Genomic DNA, 25,098 nt, shown 5'->3' with positions numbered 1-25,098 from the left:
TTCATCATTTTTGGTAAAGTATGGGGTTTTTGGTGGGTCTTTTCCCAATTAAAAAATGGGGAATGTGATTTTTGGCGAATTCCTAGGGTAATTTGCAAGAAAAAAGACAAAAGTAGCGCGCCAAATAGAATAATATCCTAAATGTAGGGGCGAAAATGTAATTTTGTCAAAGTGGCTATAGCTTTGCAAGATGGAGAACTTATAAAGCCGGCTCGGCTTCAAAACCCTAGTTCTCCAGCAAGTCTCGCCTTCGAGGACGTTCGCGGTTGTTGCAAGAGAGAAGAGAGATGGCGAAGTCGATGCGATCGAAGAGGTTGAAGAGGCTGAGGGCCATCCGGAGGGAGATCGTCGAGCCCTTCTACGACGGCAAGGACATCGCCAAGCTCGCCGCCCAGGCCGCCGCCCTCGCCGCCCCGAAGCTCCCCGCCGCCGCTCTCCTCAACTCCAGTTCCACCTCCATGGACGCCGCCGCCGCCGCCGCCGCCTCCATGGGTACGCGCTCTCTCCGCTTCGCCTCGTGTTTTAGCTTCTGTCGTCGTCGGATTCTGGGCGGTGCTGTTGCTCGGTTTTGTGCCGTTATGTCTATGATTTCAAGTGGTTGGTTTTGATGGAATTTTGGGGTTGTGACTTCGGTGCTTGTAAGCAAGCTTGTATGGTGAATATTGGAGAGTTTAGTTCCAAGTAGCGTCCGATTCGTCTGCTGAATGGGACTTACTTATGAATCGCTGTGGAATTTGGATTGCGGAATGGGCGATTGAATTCGCAACGGAGGCGTCATTGCTGGATCGTACTGATGCAGCGGCAAGTTCGTCTCTTAGACTTGAATGATTCGCGAATTGGGCTGTATCCCTCACCCTAGTGATTATGCGGAGATTTCGGTAATTCGACCGTGAGCTGCAAACCCCTGCTTTACTCAAAGGTCGAGCTTTTAGGAAAAGTAGATTAGCCTGGTGCTGCTGTAGTGTGCAGCTGTGAAGTAATGATATGAGGAGGGGAGTTTTCTAATGCTGAAAGAGCCTTGCACTGTTTTCTGTTTCTTGGCAATTCTGCTTTGCTTCCTTCTATTGTGCATGACAATGACCTGTTCTGACTGACTGACTTGCTAGGACATGAGGAAAATCTATTAGATTTTAGCTGAACAAATCTGTTCTTGTTTCCAGTTAGAAAGTTAGTGGCTAAAAGATCGGTGAAGGAAGTCAATTGTATACAGATGCTATTTGTGTATTGAATAATTCTGTTCGGTTTCTGACAAATAATTTCTTTCGACTCCTAGCCAAAATTGCTCTGAGTTCTGGTCTGAACTTGTGCATGCACTGTGACCAGTAGTTCTCTTCTCAATCTTGCATACAATTGTCCTGATTTGCTGTCTCGGACATAACTAGGAGTTGACAAATGATTGGATCCTCAAAGAATGGAAATAAGTCTTAAGCTGAGAGACTGGAAGGATTCATTGTGTTTTCGCCTGGTTGCCTTTGCCATTGTAGTATCAACTCTGTGCTGTAGCTTCTTTCGTGGTGGTTAGATTGTCTGAATGATTTGGTGCTTGAACAGATGTAGAAATGGCCGATGACAATCAAAACAAGAGTTCCTTGAAGCCAGCTGGTGGTGTAGGGAAGAAATCCAAGAGGAAATTCAAGGTGGGCAAAAACAAGCGCAGCGGTAAGGGCAAGTTCAGGAGAAAGCGCAACATTTGAACACCTTTTGGAGGAAATATTGTCCCGTATCGAAGTTTTTTGGCTGACTGGACGTGGGAGAAGCTTCCTAATCCGGGTGCGAGGCTTACTTATGCTTAGTTAATATGTTTCTAACAATTTAGTAGTAATGCGTAAAGTTTGGTGGGGGAGTGTTCATGTTATGTAACCAGAACGCAATTTTGTTCCTAGTACTTGCAGAGTTTTTGTTTAAATTACGTATCCTGAATGAGAAATGAGAATCTCTACTTCTGTTGCAATTGCTGTTGTATGGTATCCTTCTAAAGAAACTGGCATACGAACCCGGTTCATATAATTGCAGTTTCACCATCTGTCACTAGGTGTATAACATTTCGTGTTTAGGGGACCCATTACTTGATCAAATCTCTAGGGCTCATGGTGAATAATATATTTCTGATGAGGACTGTTGTATCAAAGATCGACTAAGCATCGTTTGGGCCGCTATTGTAAAGAACACCGGACGTTTCCCTATTCTTCACTTAAGACTAGGAGGACCATCGTTATTTAGGCTTCTATCCTGGTGGGCTGTCTTCTGTGACTTAATCAGACGGTGCTTCATGGGCCTAAAATCCTCGAAGGGTATGAACTTGAAGTTTTGATTGGGCCATCCATTGACCAAACCAGCCCCATCAATGGATAGCATTTCGATTCTCAATCCTACATGGATGATTTGTGATGGCAATGGCAATTAGGGCTGAGCATTGGTCCGGGGTTGGATTGGCCCACCCCGGCTGATCCTAATCCGGTTCCCAAGGGAATTGGGTTGGTCCTCACCTTACGTGTTTGCTTTTATGATTTGTCACTTTTAGCAAGTTTGATTTTTTTTTTTTTTTTGGGTTACTTTATCTTATATTTATGTTTGATGTGTATTAGTGTTCATAGTTTAATTGTTCAATGTTGTATTGTTGATAGATATGTAATTTACAATGGTATGTTTATTCTTTCAAAGAACACCAAAATGAAACCAAAAAAAATAATCGGTTGATCTCAAGTTGACTTGGAATTGAATCGGATTCCGTCCGATCATTGATTCAAAAAATTTGGGATCAACACTGTGCGTATTGGTTCATGAATTAAGTGTCGGATTGGCCCAATCTCGATCATGCTCACCCCGAATGGCAATTTCCAGCCCACTATGGAAAGACTCTTACGTCGCAGGGAGCTCATGCTTCATGCTAGTTCAAAATCCTATAAATTCAGTCTGATGCAGTATTAGATTTAACCCATATACATGTGATTTTTGGACTATTAAGAAGGTTACATCAAGATGACAAGTCCTTCGTTCCTCATTCAACGCTCCGTCTCTTATACTCACTCCTAATGGCAATTTCCATCTCATTATGGGAAGACTCTTACACTGCATGGAGCTGATGCTCCATGCCTCTTGAAAATCATATAAATCAAATTTGACGTAGTGTAAGGGTCATGCTTAGATTTAACCCATATACACGCAATTTTGACTATTTAGAAGGTTACATCAAGATGATAGTCCCTCGTTCCACATCAGCCATGCCGTCTATCTTACGCTCTCATGCTTCATGAAAATCATATAAATTCAACTTGACGCGGTGTAAATATCGTGCTTAGATTAAACCCATATACACGTGATTTCCCTCGTTCCACATCAGCCATGCCGTCTATCTTACGCTCTCATGCTTCATGAAAATCATATAAATTCAACTTGACGCGGTGTAAATATCGTGCTTAGATTAAACCCATATACACGTGATTTGGACTACTGAGAAGGTTACATCAAGATGATAGTCCCCCGTTCCACATCTGCCATGCCGTCTGTCTCACGCTCTGGCTCTTCCGATGATCTTTCCCGGTTGCTGCCTTCGATGGAGCAGGTCCTTCAAAAGTCTTCATTGACCCAGTCTCCCAAAAATGTTAATCGTCATTCATTGTCGTATGGTTCGAACTTCAAACCCTTCCCGCACGTACTTGGTTTGCCCCGTCGCGCACGAAGAAGAGCCCCTTGGAATTTTCAAAGTCTGGTGCATTTGCACCGCATTTCCAAGTCAACTCAACCAATGATGTAGCCTACCCTAGTAGCAGTAACTCAATAGAATATGCATACGTACACCCCTTTCGAAAAATAGTCCCCCTTAAAAATTTATCATGCACATCAAGAAAGAAGAAATGCTTTCTTTTTTTCCCACGACAGATCCAGAGGCATATAAACAAATCGGATTGACCTCACCGGAAAAAGAAAAGAGAAGAAAAGAAAAAGATAAAAGAAGGTGATGAGAAAGAGAGGGTTGGCTTGACTTTGTTGCTCTGCAATGGCCTCCCCCAGTCAGATTGCAAGGGTGTGCAAACGAGCCGAGTCGATGCGCGACACGTGCTCTTTATCCGTTTTCTCTGGAAGTCACCTCTCAACTTGCACTCCCTCATTACTATTCTGTCATTTTTGGTCTACCCTTTTGCCAATCTTACATGTATTTTGGTAGTGAAATCGTGTATTGGTTTGGCTTTTGGCTTTAATCCGTGAGGATGGACTTGTCACGAGCGCACCCTACTCGGGTTTTCATTTTCACTTTTGCTTTCGCCAATTGGAGTCATCCTCTTTTAGACTTTTCTGCATATGCTGTCGATAAGGAAGGAATCCATCCCTAATTCTAGGAACCTGCTTCGCTCGGACTAATCTTCTCTCAGACAGAACATCAATTTTAGCCTTGATTATTCAGCAATTTCTGGATGGGATGACGTGAGTTGGATGAACCTGGAAGAAAAGGGAGGGATAAGGCGAAAGCAAAGTGAACGCTTCAGAAAGAGGGATTTCATCTTTATTGAATAACCAAATGAAAAGGATGGCGTCATTTTTCCCTCTCTCAAAAGTAAATTACGCACACGAGTTACACGTCTCTCTCTCTCTCTCTCTCCCTCCCTTCTTGAAGGGTCTGGTTTTGTTAATCTTTAATCGTTGTGGAAATTCCATTGTGTATGGAATCCACCTCGGTAGTCCTTTCCCACGAAGCTTTTCGCGTCACCTTTACCTCAGGCCAATGGAGGATGTAATGCATTGGCTTCGTCTAAATTGGAAAAGACTTAGATGGAAAAGGGGATTTTTTTCGAAGTTTCGAAAGGGGTTTGACCAGTTCGTCCTTCAATTCACAGACCATAAATCGTGTCCCCGATCCCACGCTAATTGCGGGATCAATTTCTGCTTCAAGGACGGCTTATCTAATCGTAGGGAACTCCATCTAGGTCCGTGGGTCATGGTTCACTCGAGTCTACACCTTTTTAAACGCTTCCTGCTACTTTGAGGTTGTAACTACTACTAGCATAATTTGTTAGGTCCAAACAAGCAACGGGGAGGGGAGGGCGGCGAGTTGGTTTCTCAAGAAAACCTAACCTAATCTTGTAGGACCAACCCCATAAAATATTTGCCTCCATGTGTAGAATGAGCTAGCAATATAAGTAGCAACGTTCGACAATTTTAGGGAGATTAATATTTTAAATGAGAACCATAAAGGTTTGGCTTGGTTGTGCTTACTTCTCTCTTCTAGCTCTAGCGGCCTAGATATGCTAAATTCCACCGGTTATGCCACGATTACAAATGCCGCCTTATATAAGTGTAAAACCTACCGCCACACAGAACTTGACTAATTTCTATATCAATCCTGCTATAGATTAAGTGTTAGACCCAATTTGGGCTGTAAATCCATCTAATTACAATCTCGGAAGAAATCTTTGAAAATATGTGCAGATCCTTCCCTTAATTTGGGCTGTTAATTGGATTTTCTATTGATGGGGAGTTATCTATTGGGGACGAGTTTTGATATCGTCATTTCACCTATTACTTGAGCAAAGTAATCTATGATCTATTGCATAAATAATCTCGAAAGATCATACTTTATTGCTACAAACTGGATCTTCAATGCTTTAATGATTGACAAATCTATATAGGAATAATGCCCGACAATCAAGTCTGAATGTTTTGCAGAACCAGGATTTTGGTTCTACACCCTTCCTTTTGTAGATTCCGACTTAGCAAAATTTGACTAAAATGCTTGTAGAATCAAATCCTAGCTTTTGCATGTTTAGATATGAGCCTCTACGTACTAAAATGAACTTGTTAAATACTTGGGTTAAGTTTTGTTAACATTAAAATCTCCTAGGAATATTTTTCAGTACAACGTCGGTACCATTCCAGGTAGTCGCACTTGGGTCCATCTTTAGCGTGACTTTGCTCATTCAGGTAACGGATCACCGGCGCTTGCATGGTTTTAAAAAGCTTTACGCTAGTCGAAGGCTATAAGAAATTCATTTACCAGCACATCAAATCTAATACGAGCGATCTGAGATAAAGAGATATATTGGAATTTTATAACGGAACTCATCAGGTGTTCATGGCTTTGGCAAAGAATAGAACTACACTGATGAAGGAGCAAGGACATTTAAGAAATTAGATCAGATCAGATCAGCAAGAAAGGTTAAAACAGGGGATGATTGTGGCTGAAGACCAAGTCCAATGAGATGGGAGAGACTTGTAAAGTACAAGTGGCTGAGCTGCACCAAGCATGGTCGTTGGGCAGACTCCGTCAACCACCCTCCCTCCCCTTCTCTCTCCTCCCTCCTTCCCTCCCTTTTCCTTTACGTCACAGCTACATTTTTCTTTATATATATTATACATATATACATATATATATTTCTTATTACAAGGACATCAAACCACCCCCAGGTGAATCTCTCTCTCTCTCCCTCCTTCCCTCCCTCCAAAGTCTGTCCAATAGTCAACTAACGCCTTCCTTCTTCCTTAAACTCCCCTCTCACTGTTTGATACAAACACCATCACGTTTGCATCAGGGAAGAGCCTTCCAATCCATTGCACACCCACCATGGCTCTGCTCGGAGCCCTGCTTCTGGTGTTTGCATTGGCCACGAGCTCTGTTTGCTGGGCTCACTTCGTAGTGGAGAAGAGCAGCATCAAGGTCCTTTCACCGCTGACCCTGAGGTCGAAGCACGATGGAGCCATCGGCAACTTCGGAGTGCCCAAGTATGGAGGCATCCTGGTTGGCTCTGTGGCCTATCCTGGCAAGGATGTTTCCTCCGGTTGCGCGGCCTTTGATGGTGATAAGCCCTTCAAGCCCGAGTCTTTACGACCCACCATCCTCCTTCTTGACCGTGGAGGTAACTGCTCTCTCTCTCTCTCTCTCTCTCTCTCTCTCTCAAATTCTTAGATGTGTCCGTGCAGTTCCTTTCTGTGTTATTATGATATACTTTGCTGAATGGTCTTCAACTTTAGACCCCGTGATCATTGTTGGTTAGACTAGTTATGTGGGATCATAGTACTTTGCTGGCATGAAAAGATTGATTCTATTGGTTTGTTTTCAACATCGATAGAAATCAGAAAGACAGATCTTGTTCTTGATTTCGGAGGACAGCTCTGTTTGGCACGGCTCGTGGCTTAGATGCTAAGACAAACTTCTTGAATTCAATCCTGCTTCAGGTTGCTATTTTGCAAAGAAAGTGTGGCATGGCCAGCAGGCCGGAGCTGCCGCGGTGCTAGTCGCTGATGACAGGGATGAGCCTTTAATAACCATGGATTCGCCTGAGGAGAGCTCTGACGCTGACGGATACATTGAGAAGATTGGAATTCCATCGGCTCTTATAGAGAAGTCGTTTGGGGAGAGCTTGAAGCTAGCGTTGCAGAAAAACGAAGAGGTCATAATAGAACTTGATTGGAGAGAGTCCATGCCTCACCCTGATGACAGAGTCGAGTATGAGTTCTGGACCAATAGCAATGACGAGTGCGGGATCCGATGTGATGAGCAGATGAACTTCGTGAAGAATTTCAAGGGCCATGCCCAGATCCTCGAGAAGCGTGGTTACACTTTGTTCACGCCGCACTATATCACTTGGTACTGTCCTCGGGCTTTTATTGAGAGCAACCAATGCAAGTCTCAGTGCATAAACAATGGTAGATACTGCGCGCCAGACCCGGAGCAGGACTTTGGGGAGGGATATGATGGAAAGGATGTGGTCATTGAGAACTTGAGGCAACTCTGTGTTCATCGCATCGCGAAGGAGAGCAACCACTCCTGGGTTTGGTGGGACTATGTGACTGACTTTCACATCAGATGTTCCATGAAGGAAAAGAAATATAGCAAAGATTGCGGCATGGATGTGATCAAATCACTTGGTGAGTTCTGTTCTTGGGAATTATTTAGTTTTTCGTTTGTGTGACTGTAATTGTGAATGAGGTTGAGTATTTGGCCAGGTTTGCCTGTTGATAAAATTCAAAGATGCATTGGGAATCCCGAAGCTGATGTCGAGAATGAAGTCCTGAAAACTGAGCAGGAGCGCCAGGTAATGCTTAGTCTTTGTTCCTCTTTTGCAGCGCGTTTGAAATAAGTAGATTTTTCAAAAGTTTCTCTAGAGCTAATTTAAAGACAAAAATACAAGTGAAGTTTTCTAATTTTCTCTATCTATATAACTGATATCTAGGTTGGCCGAGGATCTCGAGGTGATGTGACCATATTGCCAACGCTAGTCATCAACGATGTTCAGTATCGAGGTTTGTTTTACAATTCTAGGTGTTATAGTGTGACAGAAATTGAAATTGTGGGATCTTCCCAATTGCTTGTGTAGTTAAGCCGTTTGCATTTCTCTCCTGTATAAATAGCTACAGACTGATTCAATATCTATGCTTGCCCAGTATCTATCGTTTTCTTCGTATGTAAGGTAAATGTGTACTTACTGAGGAAGTCATCTATTTGTTACTCTCTAGGAAAATTGGAGAGAACTGCTGTGCTGAAAGCCATATGTGCTGGATTTAAGGAGGGGACGGATCCTCTAGTTTGTTTGAGTGCAGGTTAATCTTTGTATTTTATCTATGTCCTTTTCCCAATTGATGACTTGCAGTTCAATGTTTGCCATATTATTTGACACTTCCTGATGGTCTGATACTTCTTCACAGATCTTGAGACCAATGAGTGCCTTGAAAATAATGGCGGTTGTTGGCGCGATGTCCAGTCAAATGTTACAGTTACAGCTTGCAGAGTACACTCTGAAGGCCTTCCTCAAATTTTTTGCATCTGTCCACGACTGTCAGTTTTGCAATTAAACCGAACTGTTCTTTTTCCAGGACACGTTTAGAGGAAGGGTTTGCGAGTGCCCCAGTGTACAAGGTGTTCAGTACAAAGGAGATGGCTATATTTCTTGTGAAGGTACAGCTTTATCGCTTCACCAATGACTGGCATATCATAGATGTGTTGTTTCTTCCCCTGAAGTGTAGAGCATTCACCACATCCAACCATTTGAGCAAGTGGTTTAGAATGGAAAAGGGTAAAAGAGAAACCAGTTTTGGGTGCTGATGACTGGTGATGGCTTTTGTGAATGATGGGAATATCTAAATAGAGACGGAGAAATTATTTCTGGTTGGTATGTGCCGACTGTTGGATATGTAGCTGAGGACATGTATTTGGCTATAAATTCACTTTTGCAAGTAGTTTTTTGCAAAGCCATGCTCCCACGCATTCCTTGCTGGGTTAAAGATATCGTTGCCTCTGTTTAATCCATTATATTAGCTAACCAAGAGACCAGATAGTGAATGCATTAGCTTGGTACTCATTCTTTCGTCCATGAATGGCAGCACATGGACCTGGAAGGTGTGCCATCAGCAATGGAGGTTGCTGGTCAGATACCAAAGATGGGATAACCCTCTCAGCATGCTCAGTTCAGTACTGTTACTTATTGCTTTTTGTTTGCATTAGTTTCCTTGTTACAGTTCATAACAACGTTACCCACCACCAGAAGTTTCACTTGGTCTGACATATAACTTGTCTCACTCATTGTCCTTGTTCATATCAACAGGAGTCTCAATTGTCTGGATGCAGATGCCCACCTGGATTTCACGGGGATGGTCACACGTGTGAAGGTGCAAAATTTTACCTATGTGACTTGAGAAATTATTTTTACATAGTCATCTGTGACATCAACAATGCATCAACCTTCTGCTATCATTGCTTCCCAGATGTTGATGAATGCAAGGAACATTTAGTTTGTCAATGCGATGGTTGCTCATGCAAGAACAAATGGGGTGGATTTGACTGCAAGTGCAAGGGAAACCAAATATATATCGCGCAGAACAATACATGCATTGGTGAGGCAATTGTATTCTACTTCTGAAACCGTTTGTGTGCTAGCCAAAATCTGTAGGAAGCAGTCTTGATTATGAAACTGCCTCTGCTTCTTATTTTAGCTATCTTTTCTCTTGGTGAGAGAGAATTATGCATGATAGATGATAGTCATACATATGTCCTGAAGGGCCTAACAAAAGAATGGAGATGAGCTAAGAAAGCAGCTGGCGTGGCTAGATTTTTGTTCTTACCATAAAGAAAAACTCCACAAACCTCTTTTTCACCAAAAATTGTCCCTTTGCGAACAATTCTGCAGAGAGGAATGGCTCTAGACTTGGATGGTTCGTCACATTATTGGTATTGGCAGCTGTGGCAGTTGTTGCAGTTGGTGGATATATCTTCTACAAATACAGGCTCAGGGTATGTGGAAACAAACATGGTTGAAACAGATTCATATCCTTTTCTCTTACCTTGGCGATGAACTGATATTTCGCTGAAAATTTGCACTTTGCAGTCGTACATGGACTCAGAGATCATGTCAATTATGTCTCAATACATGCCGCTAGACAACCACCACGCACCTGAAGCTCAAAGAGATGTGCAGCCACTCCGAGGAGGAACAACGGTGTGATGTAAGTGACACGACAAGTACTGCAATCCTCACCTCCTTTTTTTTCGAGGAAGCCAGGCTTTTACATACTAATCCTTTGTCGTCTTTTACTTTGGCAGGGAGAGACAATACACACCGTGCTGTGCAAAAGCTGATACATGAAGAAGATGCTTCCTGCAGACGTTGGACTATATTTTCTTTTCCTCGATCCATGTTTTGCATTCCTTATGAGAAATGGAGAGGGTCGGGTTCTGTTCATCATGACACACATTAGGATTGTGCTAATTATATCACACAAGGAAACGTCTTGGCAGAACCCCTCTTGCTCTCTAGATAGGAGTTGTTGAGTTGTATATATGTGCATTAAAGATGAGTCTCAGTTGGGGTTTCACATAGAGATTTGATGCGATTATCAGATGTTAAAAAATAAGGTGAAAGAACCATATAATGTACTTGAGCACTTACAATGGACGAAAGTACCAAAGCAGTTAGATCTATACATATTCCTTCTCTTTCACCAGCATGATGCTGGTTTCTGTTTACTTTATTCCGTTTTCAATTCTAGTGTCTGTTTCCCACCTGAAATATGAAAGAGATGCACGGTTCTTTATATATGCACTGCAGGTTTCTTCGAGCAGCTCATAATCTTATTTTCCGGTCATTAATAACTAAAGATGATCTTTGAACCCCGTGAATATGAGCAGACGGGACGAATCAACCAAATGACAGCATACCGAGTTCAAGTACTCTATTGATTATTTGGTTATCTTTTTCATAGAAAGAGAAGCACAATAGGCACAAGAATAATCTAAAAATTTTCCTACTTGTCAATTGGCAACGTGCCTCATGCCTGTCCAGGCTCATTTATAGGTACGACCCCCAAAAGAAAACAACAACAAAACTGGGAAAGCACGAAGCCACTAGATGTATAAAAGGATGAGGAGTGTTGCAGAGTGAAAAGAGCAAATTAGTTGCCTTTGTTCACTATCTGCTTGGGTAGTGCTTCGCAGTTTCACCAATATGTTACTACTGTAGTGCTCAAGTATTAACTCTGAGAGAGAGAGAGAGAGAGAGAGAGAGAGAGAGAGAGAGAGAGAGAGAGTACCAACTACTTCAGAGTTCTTTTCAAAACAAAATCCAATTCTAAGTGCATGCTACATCAATATCCACAGGACCAAATTCTCCCTTCATACCTAGAACACTGCTTTCTCACTTTCAGAATTCAATTACCTAAATTACAAACAGTTAGGGAAGATAAACCCTTCATCCACGTTTCTAATTTCCCCAGAGAATCTGTAGCGGTTAGTTGCTAGACAAAAAGTACAACGAATAAAATCCTTGTGTTGATGCACTAGCTAGTCACTACAAAACAGCAGGCGGAACCAACTGTTGCAGCTGGTGGACAACATGCGACATCCTCGGTCTCATGGATGGTACATGCTGTGTGCACGTGTAAACAAGGTCCACAACCTTTTGAATATCTCCAGCTTCTGGAATGTTAGCAGAAGAAGATGAAGTTATGAGTGGATCTAATAGCTCTGGGTACCGGTGAGCCTGCACCAGAGGCGTTGCCCATTCAAATATACTTTGCCAACCGACGGAGTCAGCTGCCTGTGCAGGCCTACGCCCAGTTACAATTTCAAGCAGGAGCACTCCGAAACTATACACATCACTCTTTGTAGTTATCTCATTTCTGTACACATATTCTGGGGCAAGGTACCCATGTGTGCCACCAGCCATCATTGTCCTCTCATGCATCACTTCCCATGGCACAAACTTTGAAAGGCCTACCCCCATCAGATGGGCTCCGAATTCTTCATCGAGTAATACATTACCGGCACGAATATCACGATGCACCACATGAGGCTTGACCTTGTCGTGCAGGAATCTATGGGTAAAACAAAACAAGGTAAGATTCTGTATGCCAAGCAAAAAAGAAAAAGAAGTAAGAAAAAAGTAGGATTCTGTTCATCATACAGGAAATTTCTACTTCAAAGTAAGAATCTTGAAAAACATATGTTATGCTACAGTAGAAAGTATACAAAAACTTTAATCCGGTTTATTCTCATTGTTTAGATCAATAATGCACAGGAAATCATGTTCCCATTTTTTCTAGTCCAACTATTGGCAATTGATGTACTGCTGTGCTTTCAATTTTCATAGAAAACCCACACTTCAAAGACCAATCTGAAGGTAGCACTGGAAAAGAAAAGAAAGACACAACAAAGAGGGCAAGCATCTTAGAGCCTGTACATGATCATCGAAAAAGGGTTAGACTTACGCAATTCCTTGAGCAAGTGATGTGGCGATTTTCATTCTCATGGCCCAGTCCAAGCTCCGGCCACCTCTTGGTATGTGGTGTAACCATCTATCTAGAGGCCCATTAGCTATAAACTCATAGACTATGTAACGGTCACCATGATCATAACAACATCCTTTGACTGCAACCAAATTTGGATGATGAAGTCTAGCGACTCTTCCAATTTCAGAATAAAACTCCTTCTTTCTCTGAAAAGTAGTCCTCTTCAATCTCTTGACCGCAACCTTAGAACCATCTGGCAGGAGTCCAGTATAAGTTCCCCCTGTCTTGGCATCTCCAAGTAGACGATTTCCCTCACTGAAATTCTTCGTTATTGACCGCAATTCCTCCTTAGTGAAGACTTTCCACGATGGTGGAACCAATGCAGAAGCAGCTGGATTGGATAATTTGCGTGACCTTCTGCGCCTTTTGCCTTGCTTGTAAAGGAGAAGCCAGAGGACAACAGCCAAGGTGGTGCAAAAAATTACTCCACTAACAACAACAAGAATGATGAAATATTCCATGTGGCAGTGCATGTGGTAACACCTGCTTTCTGCATGTAAAGTAATTGAAAAGGTTCTCAGTATAATTGGCAATTACATGGGAAAGTGCGCACTCTCTAAATATGAATAATGACTTTACCCATTTCTCGCACGCAAATGAAAGAGTGCAGTTGTCGACATTCTTCAACAGAGAGAGATGCAGATCCATTAGTCACCAGTGTACATGAATCAACAGAGCTACTGAGTTGGCAAGTTGTATTAAAGCAATTGGATGTTGATGTCAAATTTTGGAAGATGGATTCATTCCACTGCAAAGAATTGTCCGACCACTTCCAGCCAAAACTATCAGAAGAATTAACCTTCCTTCCTCCAACCCAGCAGCCGCTGCTGGTGCTATTGCATAGCTGTTGCGTGAGATTCACTTCCTTGATTGATACCAGAGCTGCCAAGTGTCCACTCTCATTTCTACAGGAGGCCTCCGAATCATTCCACGAAAGGCGTGTTGCAAAGAAGCGAAAGCACTTCCCCTTGCTCGGGCCAACTACCCAATCTTTAGGACACGTTCCTGTGAATAATGAAGACAGAACTTTAAACATGGAAGCTCAAATGCAGCTTCAGCAAAATAACTACGAAAGCAAGAAAGGCCAGTTCACATAGCCAATTTCTATTCTATGGGTGCTACGTTCTGCAGAACAACCACTTGGACGTTTCATCTGGCATGTCAATACATACTTCCCCTCAAAAAGTTACGGAGCAGGTCACGCGGTGGACGTCTCCTTGCCGACTTATCCAAGGTCATTTTACGATTACACCTCGCAGTTCATTTCCCAGCTACCAAATCTCTTCTTTTTCAAATTTGGAAATCGTGTTAAAACAAGAACGTCCAAGGCAAGATTCACACTTTATCAGCATTCAACACACATCTGCTGCTGATAATGATAAACTGGAAGAGGGCCAGACAGATTCCAACAGAAGAAAGCGAGCAGAAACCAACAGGTCAAGCCGTTCTTGAACAAACATAACAATCGAGAGCATAAAAAAACAAACATTAAAGAAACCCAATTCCGCAGTTCATAACAAGTTCCGATCTTGAACAAAAATAAACCCTCAAAAACTCATCTTTCGCGTCCCCTCGCAGCCCCCTGACATGCCCGAAAGAGCAGCGAAGAGCACTACGTACCATTTCGCGGCTCCTCCTTCGCGGGAGCACCGCCGGCGCCATTGAGCGTCTCGTTGGGCACCTGAAAACAGAGAGAGCCAGAGAGAATGAGCGCCCACCGAAAACAAACATCGCCGACCACGGATTAGGAACAAAGCACGCAAACCCAGAAACAAATCTCACAGCACTGGACGCCGCCAGCGGGACCACCGAAGAAGAAGAAGAAGCGGCGGCGAGGAGGACGGCGGGGAGCGAGAGGAGCAGGAGGGAGACGGCGAGGCCCCTCCCATCACGGCGGCGGCGACCCGGCGGCGCTGCGGGGAGCGGCGGGGAGCTCCGGCGGGATGGGAGCAATGAATGGAGGGAGGAGGAGGAGGAGGAGGAGGAGGAGGGAGGGGGATGGTGGGTAGGTGACAAGATTCATGCTTTCATCGCGGTCGCCATTAATTCCGAGGAGTTTTCTTCTTCTTTTTGATTTTAAAAAAAAAAAAAAATCTTTTTTGTGGTCTTTGGTTGTGGGTTTGGTTGGTGTTCGGGGAGTCGACAGTCGCCGTTGACTGGACCTTGCTGGAGAGGCTGCCGCTGTTGGGGGAGGAAGGTGGCTGTCGCTCCAATCTTTCTCTCCCCACCCCCACTATCTTTTGGTATTTCCCTTTTTTTACTTCAGTCTACATTTGGCTGACTTGACGTTTTACGGCACTGTCCTCTACCAAGAAACTGTATTGACCTGTGATTAAGGATAACGCCGTAAAGTGTGTCAACACAGCTGTGAACATTTAATTTACCCTTATTCACTCCAAATGTGGGAGGTCAAGGTGGATATTTTTGACGTGGCATCTACCTTCACCACCGTGAGATTCTCTAATTCTCTATCTATTTTTATTTTCCCGACAGAGAGGGAATATGAGGACAGCGCGAGGTCTCTCACCCTAGGGCAATTCTCCTGCTTGTTTTCTCCGTGAGCCTTTTAAGGACGTATTCAGATTCGTGAGTATATCAGTTTGGAGTTCCAAAGAATATATATGGCTTCTTAAGTTGGAAGACCTGAAATTCTCTCGGTATATTAATATTGGCTCATGAATTTTGCATGTGATTTTTTTTATAATTACTTAAGAATTGGATGATGTTTTTAAAGTTTTGCGTGAAAGCCGGAAGTTCTCAATCGGTTGAATTCCATAAGCTCTTGTTTACCTTAGGCTGCAGTCTAGTGTCACGGGCCGATCGATTCGCTCTCGATCACTCCTCGTTCACTTGAAGGCTACCTGTGCGGCCGTGACACTAGCATGACAGTTTAGAAGTTGAGGTAGAGTGGCGGTGAGAGAGGTGTCAACGAGTAACATTTACTTAGGCTCTACCTTTGTAATTCCACATCTTTTAGTTCCTAGAGTGGACTAAGCTCTTAGCTCATCGGACCCGTGTGACAAGTCGACTACCTTATTCGCAATTCCCTAGACTTCCCAGTCCTGTATTCAAGTGAGGAGTTTGTCGACCGCAATCAATGCAAATAAAAAAAGTGAGTTTTCGTGTTAAAAAATATCGAAGGAGCTTCCGTGTTGTATTGAATGTTTGACACATATTCAATACGCTCGGACATACTCCAACACGTTCCACACGTGTTGGATTTTTCTGACATGTGGTCAACTCTTCCAATACACTTCGACACATGAGTTTGGAATTCCGACAAACAATTCCAATAAACGAATGGATTTTCAATAAATAATTGGTCATAATGTAGATATGTAAACAAATAAAAAATAATAAAGGGCAAAAGACTTTATGTTATATTTGATGATGAAATTTGGACTCTTTTTTTTCAACTTATCGTTAAATGTTAAATTTAATAGTGAAACATAAATTGTTTTTTTTTACCAAGTTTTATGGATTATTGAATGGAATATAATTGAATTTGAAATAATTAATGATATTAACAAATAGTGATTATACAATGTGTCTCGATGTGTCAAAGTTTTCTATTTTTTTTATAGAAATGATGTGTAATCATGTTGTGTCGCGTGTCAATATTAATGTCACTTAATTTTTCTCAAGGTAAAAGAAGGGGGTATATTCACTAAATTGAACATATATAAAAAAAAAGTTTATAAATTACATTAAATAGATAAGACGACTTTGTATATTGAACTAAAATTCAAAGATTATATTAAACAAATTAAAAGTTCATGCACGATATTACACATTCGGTCAAATTTTACAAATCATTTGTGTAATTATCCAAAAATTAAAAAGAGTTTTCATTTCATAAACCAAAATAGCTTCTTCTTTTTTTTTTAAAAAAAAAAAGAAAAAAATGGGTCCTACGACAACATAATTGGGCGAAATAGGGCTCGCCAAAGGCTCGACGAGGTTTTATCAAAGCGAACTCGGTTCATCAGATAGACGAGAGAGCAATCAATCTCGGGGTCCTTCTCAACATCCGACCATGCAGGTAAGCCGCGATCTCTCTCCTCCGCCGCCGCCGCCGACGACGCCGACGCCGACGCCGACGCCGACGCCGACGCCGGCGGTGTCTTCTTGCTCCTCCTCGGAGCCGAGCCCCCAGAAAACCCTACCCCTCCCCAATTTGTAATCTTTCGCGTTTTTTCTCTCGTGCAGGCCAGCGACAGGTTCAACATCAACTCCCAGCTCGAGCATCTCCAGGCCAAGTACGTCGGCACCGGGCATGCCGACCTGAATCGATTGTGAGTTCTCTCCCCCGATCTCCTTCCGGGTTTCGCGCGTGTCCTTTCTTTGGCTGCTGCTCACTGGATTGTCTCTGTTTTTTCTTTTTTTTTTTTGGGGGTGGGGGGGGTTTCAGTGAGTGGGCGGTGAACATTCAGCGGGACAGCTTTGCTTCCTACATCGGGCATTACCCGATTCTGGCGTACTTTGCTATTGCTGAGAACGAGTCCATCGGGAGGGAGCGCTACAACTTTATGCAGGTTCGCTTAGCTCTCACTGCTTATATCGGTGCTTGATCTTGACCTGTTGTGATTCTGTTTCTTGTTTTTCCCTCCGTACCCAAGTGAGTGTCAATAAGTGGATGAATTGTTGAGTCTTTTGGTTTGGAAGAAACGTGGTTCTTTAAGGGATGTGGAGAGTGGCTGGGGTTTGGTTTCTGGGTTCAATTTTAGTTGAGAGGTTTCATCTTTGTCGGCATGGGATTGTGCTAAATCAGTGCAATCCGAATCCACTCGTCTCTGTTACTTAAGTCTAATCGTTTTTCAACTTGTCTTTGGTTGTGATTCTGTTTCTTGTTTTTCCCTCCATGCCCAAGTGAGTCCCAATGAGTGGTAGAATTATTGAGTCTTTTGGTATGGAACTAACGTGATTCTTTAAGGGATGCGGAGAGTGGCTGGGGTTTTGGTTTCTGGGTTCAATTTTAGTTGAAAGGTTTCATCTTTGCTGTCATGGGATTGTGCTAAATCAATGCAATCTAAATCTTTTCTCAGCTTCTCTTTGTTCGTTAAATCTAATCCTGGCAAATTGGTGTCGAAGTAGTGTAAGTTAAGGCTGGGCATCCTCTGTTGTGTGATGTAGAGACCAATGCTAGTTTGATTGATGCTGTGTGGTGTGAGTTTGGTTTTCAGCACAAATTGTTACCCATGTATGTGTAGATTTTTAATGGGTCGTGATCCGTTGGGACCATATTGTATGTAGGCAATAGGATTATTATTTGTTTATTACCAAAGAGATATATGGATCTGAGCCAATTTCATAGGCAGATGGGAGCATCTCATTTTACTTAGTTGATTCGATAATTCTTCTTGCCGTTCATTGGGTTTTAATTTTTAAACTTTGTTTTCCACGCTAAGTCTCACTTGTTGTGAATGATTAATAATGTGAGGATGAGTGCAATTGGAGTTAGGCTTGAGAAACTTACTTCATTTCCAGTATATTTTGTGTTGATCACCCGTGAAAATAGGTCCCGCCAATATCTGAGTGGATATCGCAGTGTCAGTTGTATGGTGCAAATTATACCCAATGACAGCATGATAATGTCATAATTCAGTTTTAACCCTTTTCAGGTGATCCATAAGTTAGGTACAATTTCCTTTTCGTTTTAGCAAATGCTGTTCAAGCTCTCTTTTGCTGGTGGAGCTTTAAACAATGAGCTTTGGCTTTGCTTTGTGTCTGTTCCTCTTGCTGGGTTGGTGAAAAATTGAAGTAAAATAGCATACCAGGGTAGTTTCATCATTTAATTTTATAGATGTGCTGCATGGGCTTTCCAATCAATTATGCATTAACTTCATAGATTCGAAAGGACAACACTGCAGGCCAATAATCTTCCTGAGCATATATTGGCATGTTCTGTTCTGAAGTCTATATGATACTCGTAATGCTATTCTGGTGATATTTTTACCAATACGATTTCCCTCAAAGTCTGAACCATGTCACTTCAGTTTGTTCCATCAAACTTGGTGTTGAACTCTCTCTGTCTTCTGGTCTCATTTCTTGTGTAGAAAATGCTATTGCCATGTGGTCTACCTCCAGAAAGAGAGGATGATTGAGTAGATGACCATGCTTTTGAGTCACTGCTGTTCTGGCGAGGGCAGGGATTCTCCTATTGCCAAATATCTGGATGTCTAAGGAGGGCAAGCGAGGAATCCAATCCAGGAAACTCATCAGCCCCACTGTCTTCATTTTCATGTTTTAGCTTGTATCCTTTAAGGCAAAAGAAAAGTGAGTGGATCGCCATAGTTTTTATTATCGAACTTTGTTTTGGATGGATGTACTGTTGACATGTGTGGTCGTAAACTCATCAGTAACTTTAAAATAAAATAAAAAACGAATCTTGCATTCAGGAGCTATTTGCTTTCATGCCCAGTTTCACGAGACCTATGGAGGAACTGGAATCCGGAAGTCGTATACAGTGGCTGTCTCATATATTAATGTGCTAAGTTCTTAGCTCCATCTCGATGGCGATGGTATCGTAGACCCAATGCAATAGACTGATATGCAATAGTTGTACAGGGCAGTGCATTGGAAGAAGGTAGTGTATAGCATAGCTGGTACCAAAGCTTGGCACATCGATGAATAGATGGATCATCTACAACTTGAGATCCTTGTCCCTCGGCCTATGTGGGTAAATTCTGATTCGAAGTTGTGGTATCAAATGAACAGTTTACTGTGGAGCCGAATCGCGGGTACTTTTCCTTTGCTGAAATACCTCATGAAATACCAATTTGCTGAAATACCCTCATGAAATATCGGCTGCCTCCCGAAATATCTACAGGATGCGCTCATTTAGGATAAAAAAGAAGCGGTGGCATATCATGTGAAGTTTTGTCATCTCTTCTTCTCTTCCATCCAGCTCATGAGTCGGTAGAAAGGGAGAACTTTATTTTCCAGATTCCAGCTTATCCCTTGTCATCCTGGAGGATCCACTATGGCAAAGTGAGAAGGGAGGACCATCCCCCCTTCTGTTTTTGGATCGTCCACGCCGGGTCCATAGTCCATACCATGAGAGATGCTCATAATAAGATCCACATACCAGTTTTGAGCATTTCCCTGTTTTGGAACGGGAGTGAGCAACGGTGCTTGTTTGTTCTGCCTTGAGAGTTAGTGTCCTTTGCCCCTACTAATCGACACGCCAATTTCAAGATTCACGTGCTGTCCTTTGGAGTGTCTTGGTCCCCCTCGTTGTTGGTTTCTGGCGAGGTGGTAATTTGGTCCCGATTCACCGAAAATCTAGGAGTTAAAATCCATGGTCTTCAGGCTGCTGCTAGGGTTGGTCAGATTTTCCCGTGACAGCATCATTTTGAGATGGGGATCAAGTATTGGGCGCAAGTTTGACACAAGACAAAACATACAATACGAAGAAAAACACTCTTATGTTGAGACTAGACCAGTAACCATTTCTTAACTTATATTTGATAGGGTCAAGTTGTCATATGAGTTAGTTATATGTATACAATTAGGTCATAAATGGGGTCAAATGATAAAGTTCAAAATCATATGAGTGTTAAATGAGTTTACGACTCACTTAGATTTAACTTATTTTTATAACTTCATCTTCTCTTGCCCTCACTTAATATGGCGCTCGCTCCTCTCAATTTAGGTATGGGTTTCCTAAATTGAGTAAAATATGGAAATACTTTAGCAATATGGTTCGACTTAAGTACGAGTCACTAGATTTTATTTTTTTTTGTCAGAATATGAGTCCCTAGATTTGAATTACATAAAACGAGTCAATTTGGGTTGAATAATTTTTGATCCGATCCAACCCACTTGTTTGACGGGTCTAGTCGAGATAGTCAGGCAATTCCATTGAGCGTGCATTCTCGGTTCTCTCTTTCTCTTGCCAATTCACAATTAACCGGGTCATTTGGGATTTTAACCACCAGTGAATGGAATTCGGAAACGACGGGGAATTGCGGGGACTCTATGATAGCTAGACAAAGGTATATCCACATGGAAAACGAAACGCCTAACAGGACATCCAAGAAAAACTGTGATCCCATCACTGTGGTCGGTGGACTCTGAAGTTGACTCCCCCCGAGCTGTATTTATTCTGGGAGCAACGAAGCACCTGCTCCTGCAAAAGTTCAAATTCCTTTTCTCCTGCTGCTGCGACCGAGAGACAGAGAGGGAGGCAGAGAGACAGAGATGGAGAAGACCAAAGCCAGGGTCACCTCAATCTTCGTGTACCCAGTGAAGTCCTGCCGTGGCATTTCCGTTCCTCAAGCACCCCTCACCCCCACCGGTTCGTTTCTCTCTCTCTCTCTTTCCCGTTCTTCTTGAATTCTTTCCCTGGTGCGAACTCCTCTGCCGTCTCGCTCTGTTCGTTGTCTCTGTCCACTTCTGGGTGGAGAAACTCAATTTCATGGCACTGGTACCTCAGTATTCGTCTTCAGCTGTCAACTCCTTTCGTCTTTCTTGATTGTGTTCATGGATGGTTTGCACGAGATGAGATTTCTCTACATCAGCCGAAGTCTGCGGGTTTCACTGTACTCAACCGTAGATGATTGTTAGGATCGTCTCACAGTTTCGGTCATGTTGCCTAGAAGTGGAACTCTGCCTAGTCCCTGACCTTTGGTTGATCACGAGAGACACTGCTCTTTGCCAGCAAGATTCTTCCATCAACTAGGTTTAGTTCTGAAAGATCCTTCTTCTCTTTTATCTATTCATGTGGGCGTGGGGTTCTTTTTTTTTTTTTTTTTTTTGGTAAAGGTAAGAATATATTAAAGGAGAGTTAGCTATACAAAAAAACGGCGCCAAAAACTTTCACTCATAGTGCAAAAGCAGAATGAGTGGAAAGGGAGCCAAGAAAACAGAACCAGAACAAACACAAGAACAGCAGCCAAAACAACCGGCGAACACAGCACAGCAAACGCCAAAAGATCAAAGAAGATCAACTTAGTAACGGCAACCATAGCACCATTCATAAGTCCAGAGTGACCCGCCATCAATCCATATGCTCAGCAGGGCCACCGACGAAGACAGAGGGGTCAAATCCCCATCCTCGTTGGAGCCTTCTATTCCTAGGGTTGTCCGGTACTCTACTGAAGGTGAGGGCTTTGTCTTTCACAACTTTGATGAGATGATTCTTCAAAGCTGCAACCTCAAGGGCGGGGTTCTTGATTCCAAGTCAGAACAAGAAAAAATGTCAATATAGGCGGCTGCTGCTCTTGATAATATTGCTTTACTTAATCTAGTGAACTAATCGAAATACGAAATATCGATTCAGGAGCAAAACAGCATTGAGTACTCCTTTTTCTTTGACATCGATGGGATGCTGCGTATGCAGGATTTCGATGGGACCGGCAATGGTTAGTTGTGAACAGTAAAGGCAGGGCATACACTCAAAGAGTTGAACCCAAGCTTGCTCTGGTGACTGTCAAGCTTCCTGATGAGGCCTTTTCCGAGGGTTGGCTACCGACTGCCAATTCTTTTATGGGTAAATTTTTTTTTTTTTTGGTGGATATTATCCGATTTCCGCGATTTGAAATTGGGATTGGGAGAAATTAATTAGTCCCATCAGTTCATATGGTAAAGATTTGTGATTTATCGTGCATCTTTTATGTTCAGTACTGAAGGCTCCTGGCATGAATGAGCTGAAGATTTCTTTGAGCAACCCCCGTGACGTTACTGATGGCATCTCGGTGTGGGAATGGTCCGGCTCTGCATGGGATGAAGGACAGGAAGCAGCGAACTGGTTTTCGAACTATCTTGGAAAACCTGGTCGACTAGTTCGTTTCAATGCAGGTGGGGTGGATAAAAGTAATTTCAGAAAACAGAACTCTGCAACATATTTTTATTAGAACAAGCTTGCTGCAAATTTCCTCCTGTTAGCATCTGGATCTATGCCCCGTACTTAATTGAAAGTGATTTGTGTTCAATTTTGTTGTATATACAGCATCAGAAACTCGGCCTGTGGATCCTCAATATGCTAATGGACATAAAGTCATGTTCTCTGACGGATATCCATTCTTGCTGTTATCTCAGGTCAGTCTTGGCGAATGACGATTTTAAGTTGACCTCAATCCTGGGTGAATTCTAGTCATAGATCTTACCAGCTATCATTTGCAGGGATCAATGGACGCGCTCAATAATCTGCTCAAGGAGCCAGTGCCAGTTAATCGTTTTAGAACAAAGTAATTATTGGAAAGTTCTTTGTTACTACTTACTGTAGGCCAATTATCAAAGATGATGTAAAATATTTTAGTGTCCCAAGTCTCTGGACAATTGGTTGAATGGAGGAGACAAGCATGTTGTTGACTTTTATGTTGTATGCAACAGCATTTTGGTTGATGGCTGTGAACCATTCTCCGAGGACCTATGGACAGAGATCGAGATTAACAAGTTTGCTTTCCAGGGTGTCAAGCTGTGCTCCCGCTGTAAGGTACAAGGCTATCCTATGTTCTTGACCAGTCTCTTTATGCATTAGTTATAGCTAATGGTGAGCTAGATCATGGTAGATCCTCTTCACGACCTATCGCCTTTGCTGAAGTGCGACGAGAATGATGTTCTAGATTTGTGATACAACCACCAAGAGCCTTTCTAGCTGTTAGCTAACCCTGCTAGCAGGATCACCGTTAGCTATCTGCTCATCGCAAGAAACCATAACTCCAAAAGACGATAAACTCCGCAAGTGCAGATGTATCTCTGAAGAATGTACAAGGAACTACAGATTGTATTTAGGCTTAGTATCGAGGGTGACAATTAAGTGATGGAGAAAAACAAGGGACACTGTAGGACTCTGCAAGTCTTTTATCTTTTAAATCATCACAAGCAAGTCATCTATCTTTCCCGGTCGTGTCAGGTTTTTCTTCTCTTTCCCAAGATACGGTACTGAATTGTATGGCTAAGTGTTTTTGTTCCGGTGCCTAGCTCCCAAATTGTCTACTCACTTCACCTCTTACCGATTACTTAGATGTTGTGTTCAGCAGCAATGTATGCACCTAGGGTGTCGTCTTGTATATGCTAGATGTATACAATGACCGAATGAGTGCGTCACTTGCCGTGCCATGTATTGAAGATTCTACAAACTTGCATTCAGGTACCAACCATTGATCAAGAGACTGCTGTAGCTAAGCCAGATATTAATGAAACTCTAAAAACATTCCGCTCTGATAAAGTATTGCGCCCAACTGGAAAGGTGCAAGGAAAGGTAAATGGCCCATGAACTTTCAAATTCCTTCATTGCCAGCTTTCGCAGAAGAGACGGGTCACCTTGCTTTGCCTGGCTTTGCAGGTTTTCATGGGGCAGAACATGGTTCTAAAGAACTTCCTGAAGGATGGGAAGGGCAAGGTCATCAAGGTCGGAGATCCTGTCAATGTCGTTAAGATGGTATCGTCTGCTGCTGAAGCGCCTGCTTAAAGTTCCAAGCTTTGTAATGGTGCCGCGTGTACTATTGCATAGTGCATTGCATAGTGCATTGCATATGAATACAGACTTGGATATTTAGAATGACGGATGGAATCTAATTGCTGGACATGAATGAACTGTTCCGCCTGTATACTAAATAAATGGTCCTGTCATGGTTCATACCTGTGACCATTATATGACGAATTTCCATCAGTTTTATATCTTTTCATTTTCTTGTTTCAAATTTTCGGCAAGGAGCTGCCCTTCCTTTGCAACAGTGCAGCATCATCTATCTAATTAGACTCAACAAGTGATATCATCTATTCCGGCAAATGTCCTGTCACCAATTCCTGGCACTTAGACTGCACAAGCTGTTCAGCCGGCGTTGGCTTTTCTTTTTGGGAGCAAAAGCATATGGATGCACTTGAATTGCCGCTGCAACACTGAGCATACTGGAGTCAGACGCCATTCCAGCCACACCACTGGCTGCAGGCTACAGGGGCATCAGTCTTGTATGTTTTATCACATTAAGTTCTGCAGAAGCTTGGAAGCGACCTCCTCCGTACTCAACCGGACCATCCTAGACACCATTTCAATCGCTTTTCCAGCATTTCCTATAGCCCGGGATATCTTTTCATCACACACTCAATATGAATATGCTACAAGGTTCTAAACCAAACAAGGAAAAGAATTCGGTGTAATCATTCTTTGGTAAAAGCTAGACTTGTCAAAATAAGTCATAAACCCATTTTTTTACCTATATTCGGTGTAATCATTCTTTGGTAAAAGCTAGACTTGTCATAATGTTAAAGTCCAAAATAATAGGTGTTAAATGAATTTAGGTTAACCACCGAGACAAACCGGGCCACCCTTTTAACACGGAAGGGGGAGGTGGGGGTTCGAATTCCCATATTTTCGGTGGT

The 25,098-nt window shown here is 42.6% G+C and overlaps 5 protein-coding genes across 7 annotated transcripts; 4 read left to right on the top strand and 1 right to left on the bottom strand.

Moving 5' to 3' along the window:
* The first annotated feature begins 222 nt into the window (after window positions 1-222).
* On the top strand, window positions 223-1,951 carry LOC104445837. The gene is made up of 2 exons (XM_010059765.3): window positions 223-492; window positions 1,552-1,951. The coding sequence occupies exons 1-2, from the start codon at window positions 288-290 to the stop codon at window positions 1,692-1,694; spliced, it is 348 nt and encodes a 115-aa protein (XP_010058067.2). The 5' UTR covers window positions 223-287; the 3' UTR covers window positions 1,695-1,951.
* A 4,328-nt stretch (window positions 1,952-6,279) lies between these two features.
* Window positions 6,280-10,951, top strand: LOC104445835 (vacuolar-sorting receptor 6). 2 transcript variants are annotated; one of them, XM_039312939.1, is made up of 14 exons: window positions 6,280-6,399; window positions 6,525-6,848; window positions 7,168-7,860; window positions 7,939-8,027; window positions 8,166-8,235; window positions 8,449-8,532; window positions 8,638-8,720; window positions 8,806-8,887; window positions 9,313-9,395; window positions 9,534-9,597; window positions 9,694-9,822; window positions 10,116-10,219; window positions 10,314-10,431; window positions 10,529-10,951. In XM_039312939.1, exons 2-13 carry the CDS (start codon window positions 6,557-6,559, stop codon window positions 10,428-10,430), a joined length of 1,890 nt encoding a protein of 629 aa, XP_039168873.1. In that variant the 5' UTR covers window positions 6,280-6,399; window positions 6,525-6,556; the 3' UTR covers window position 10,431; window positions 10,529-10,951. The 2 variants fall into 2 exon arrangements, with proteins under 2 accessions (XP_039168873.1, XP_018730641.2); XM_018875096.2 differs by having other exon boundaries at window positions 6,382-6,848.
* A 557-nt stretch (window positions 10,952-11,508) lies between these two features.
* LOC104445834 (C-type lectin receptor-like tyrosine-protein kinase At1g52310) lies at window positions 11,509-14,790 on the bottom strand (the record flags this gene model as incomplete). The annotated part of the gene is made up of 5 exons (XM_010059763.3): window positions 11,509-12,297; window positions 12,691-13,261; window positions 13,351-13,776; window positions 14,392-14,452; window positions 14,554-14,790. Coding segments are annotated over 5 exons (1,821 nt in total), but the record flags the coding sequence as incomplete, so codon positions are not given.
* Window positions 14,791-16,674: 1,884 nt separating this feature from the next.
* Window positions 16,675-19,183, top strand: LOC104445833 (uncharacterized protein At4g14342). The gene is made up of 4 exons (XM_010059762.3): window positions 16,675-16,813; window positions 16,981-17,066; window positions 17,183-17,306; window positions 18,828-19,183. The coding sequence occupies exons 1-4, from the start codon at window positions 16,808-16,810 to the stop codon at window positions 18,873-18,875; spliced, it is 264 nt and encodes an 87-aa protein (XP_010058064.1). The 5' UTR covers window positions 16,675-16,807; the 3' UTR covers window positions 18,876-19,183.
* A 1,619-nt stretch (window positions 19,184-20,802) lies between these two features.
* On the top strand, window positions 20,803-24,404 carry LOC104445832 (mitochondrial amidoxime reducing component 2). Of its 2 annotated transcripts, none has more exons than XM_010059760.3 (8): window positions 20,803-21,070; window positions 22,115-22,264; window positions 22,396-22,572; window positions 22,724-22,812; window positions 22,897-22,961; window positions 23,107-23,209; window positions 23,867-23,977; window positions 24,062-24,404. In XM_010059760.3, exons 1-8 carry the CDS (start codon window positions 20,974-20,976, stop codon window positions 24,185-24,187), a joined length of 918 nt encoding a protein of 305 aa, XP_010058062.1. In that variant the 5' UTR covers window positions 20,803-20,973; the 3' UTR covers window positions 24,188-24,404. The 2 variants fall into 2 exon arrangements, with proteins under 2 accessions (XP_010058062.1, XP_010058063.1); XM_010059761.3 differs by lacking the exon at window positions 20,803-21,070 and adding an exon at window positions 21,091-21,875.
* The last annotated feature ends 694 nt before the right edge of the window (window positions 24,405-25,098 follow it).

The sequence above is a fragment of the Eucalyptus grandis genome, chromosome 5, assembly GCF_016545825.1.
Source record: "Eucalyptus grandis isolate ANBG69807.140 chromosome 5, ASM1654582v1, whole genome shotgun sequence".
Lineage (NCBI taxonomy): Eukaryota > Viridiplantae > Streptophyta > Magnoliopsida > Myrtales > Myrtaceae > Eucalyptus > Eucalyptus grandis.
This window is presented reverse-complemented; position numbering and strand designations above follow the sequence as displayed.

Bases quoted from the DNA above. Each gene is read 5' to 3' on its own strand.
- LOC104445837 (XM_010059765.3), top strand. From the start codon at position 288: ATGGCGAAGTCGATGCGATCGAAGAGGTTGAAGAGGCTGAGGGCCATC. The intron at 493-1,551 runs GTACGCGCTCTC...GTGCTTGAACAG, and splicing joins CGCCGCCGCCGCCTCCATGG to ATGTAGAAATGGCCGATGAC.
- LOC104445835 (XM_039312939.1), top strand. From the start codon at position 6,557: ATGGCTCTGCTCGGAGCCCTGCTTCTGGTGTTTGCATTGGCCACGAGC. The intron at 8,028-8,165 runs GTAATGCTTAGT...ACTGATATCTAG, and splicing joins AAACTGAGCAGGAGCGCCAG to GTTGGCCGAGGATCTCGAGG. The intron at 10,220-10,313 runs GTATGTGGAAAC...TGCACTTTGCAG, and splicing joins TCTACAAATACAGGCTCAGG to TCGTACATGGACTCAGAGAT.
- LOC104445833 (XM_010059762.3), top strand. The intron at 17,067-17,182 runs GTGAGTTCTCTC...GGGGGGTTTCAG, and splicing joins CATGCCGACCTGAATCGATT to TGAGTGGGCGGTGAACATTC. The intron at 17,307-18,827 runs GTTCGCTTAGCT...TTTCTTGTGTAG, and splicing joins AGCGCTACAACTTTATGCAG to AAAATGCTATTGCCATGTGG.
- LOC104445832 (XM_010059760.3), top strand. From the start codon at position 20,974: ATGGAGAAGACCAAAGCCAGGGTCACCTCAATCTTCGTGTACCCAGTG. The intron at 22,573-22,723 runs GTGGGGTGGATA...TTGTATATACAG, and splicing joins ACTAGTTCGTTTCAATGCAG to CATCAGAAACTCGGCCTGTG. The intron at 22,813-22,896 runs GTCAGTCTTGGC...TATCATTTGCAG, and splicing joins CATTCTTGCTGTTATCTCAG to GGATCAATGGACGCGCTCAA.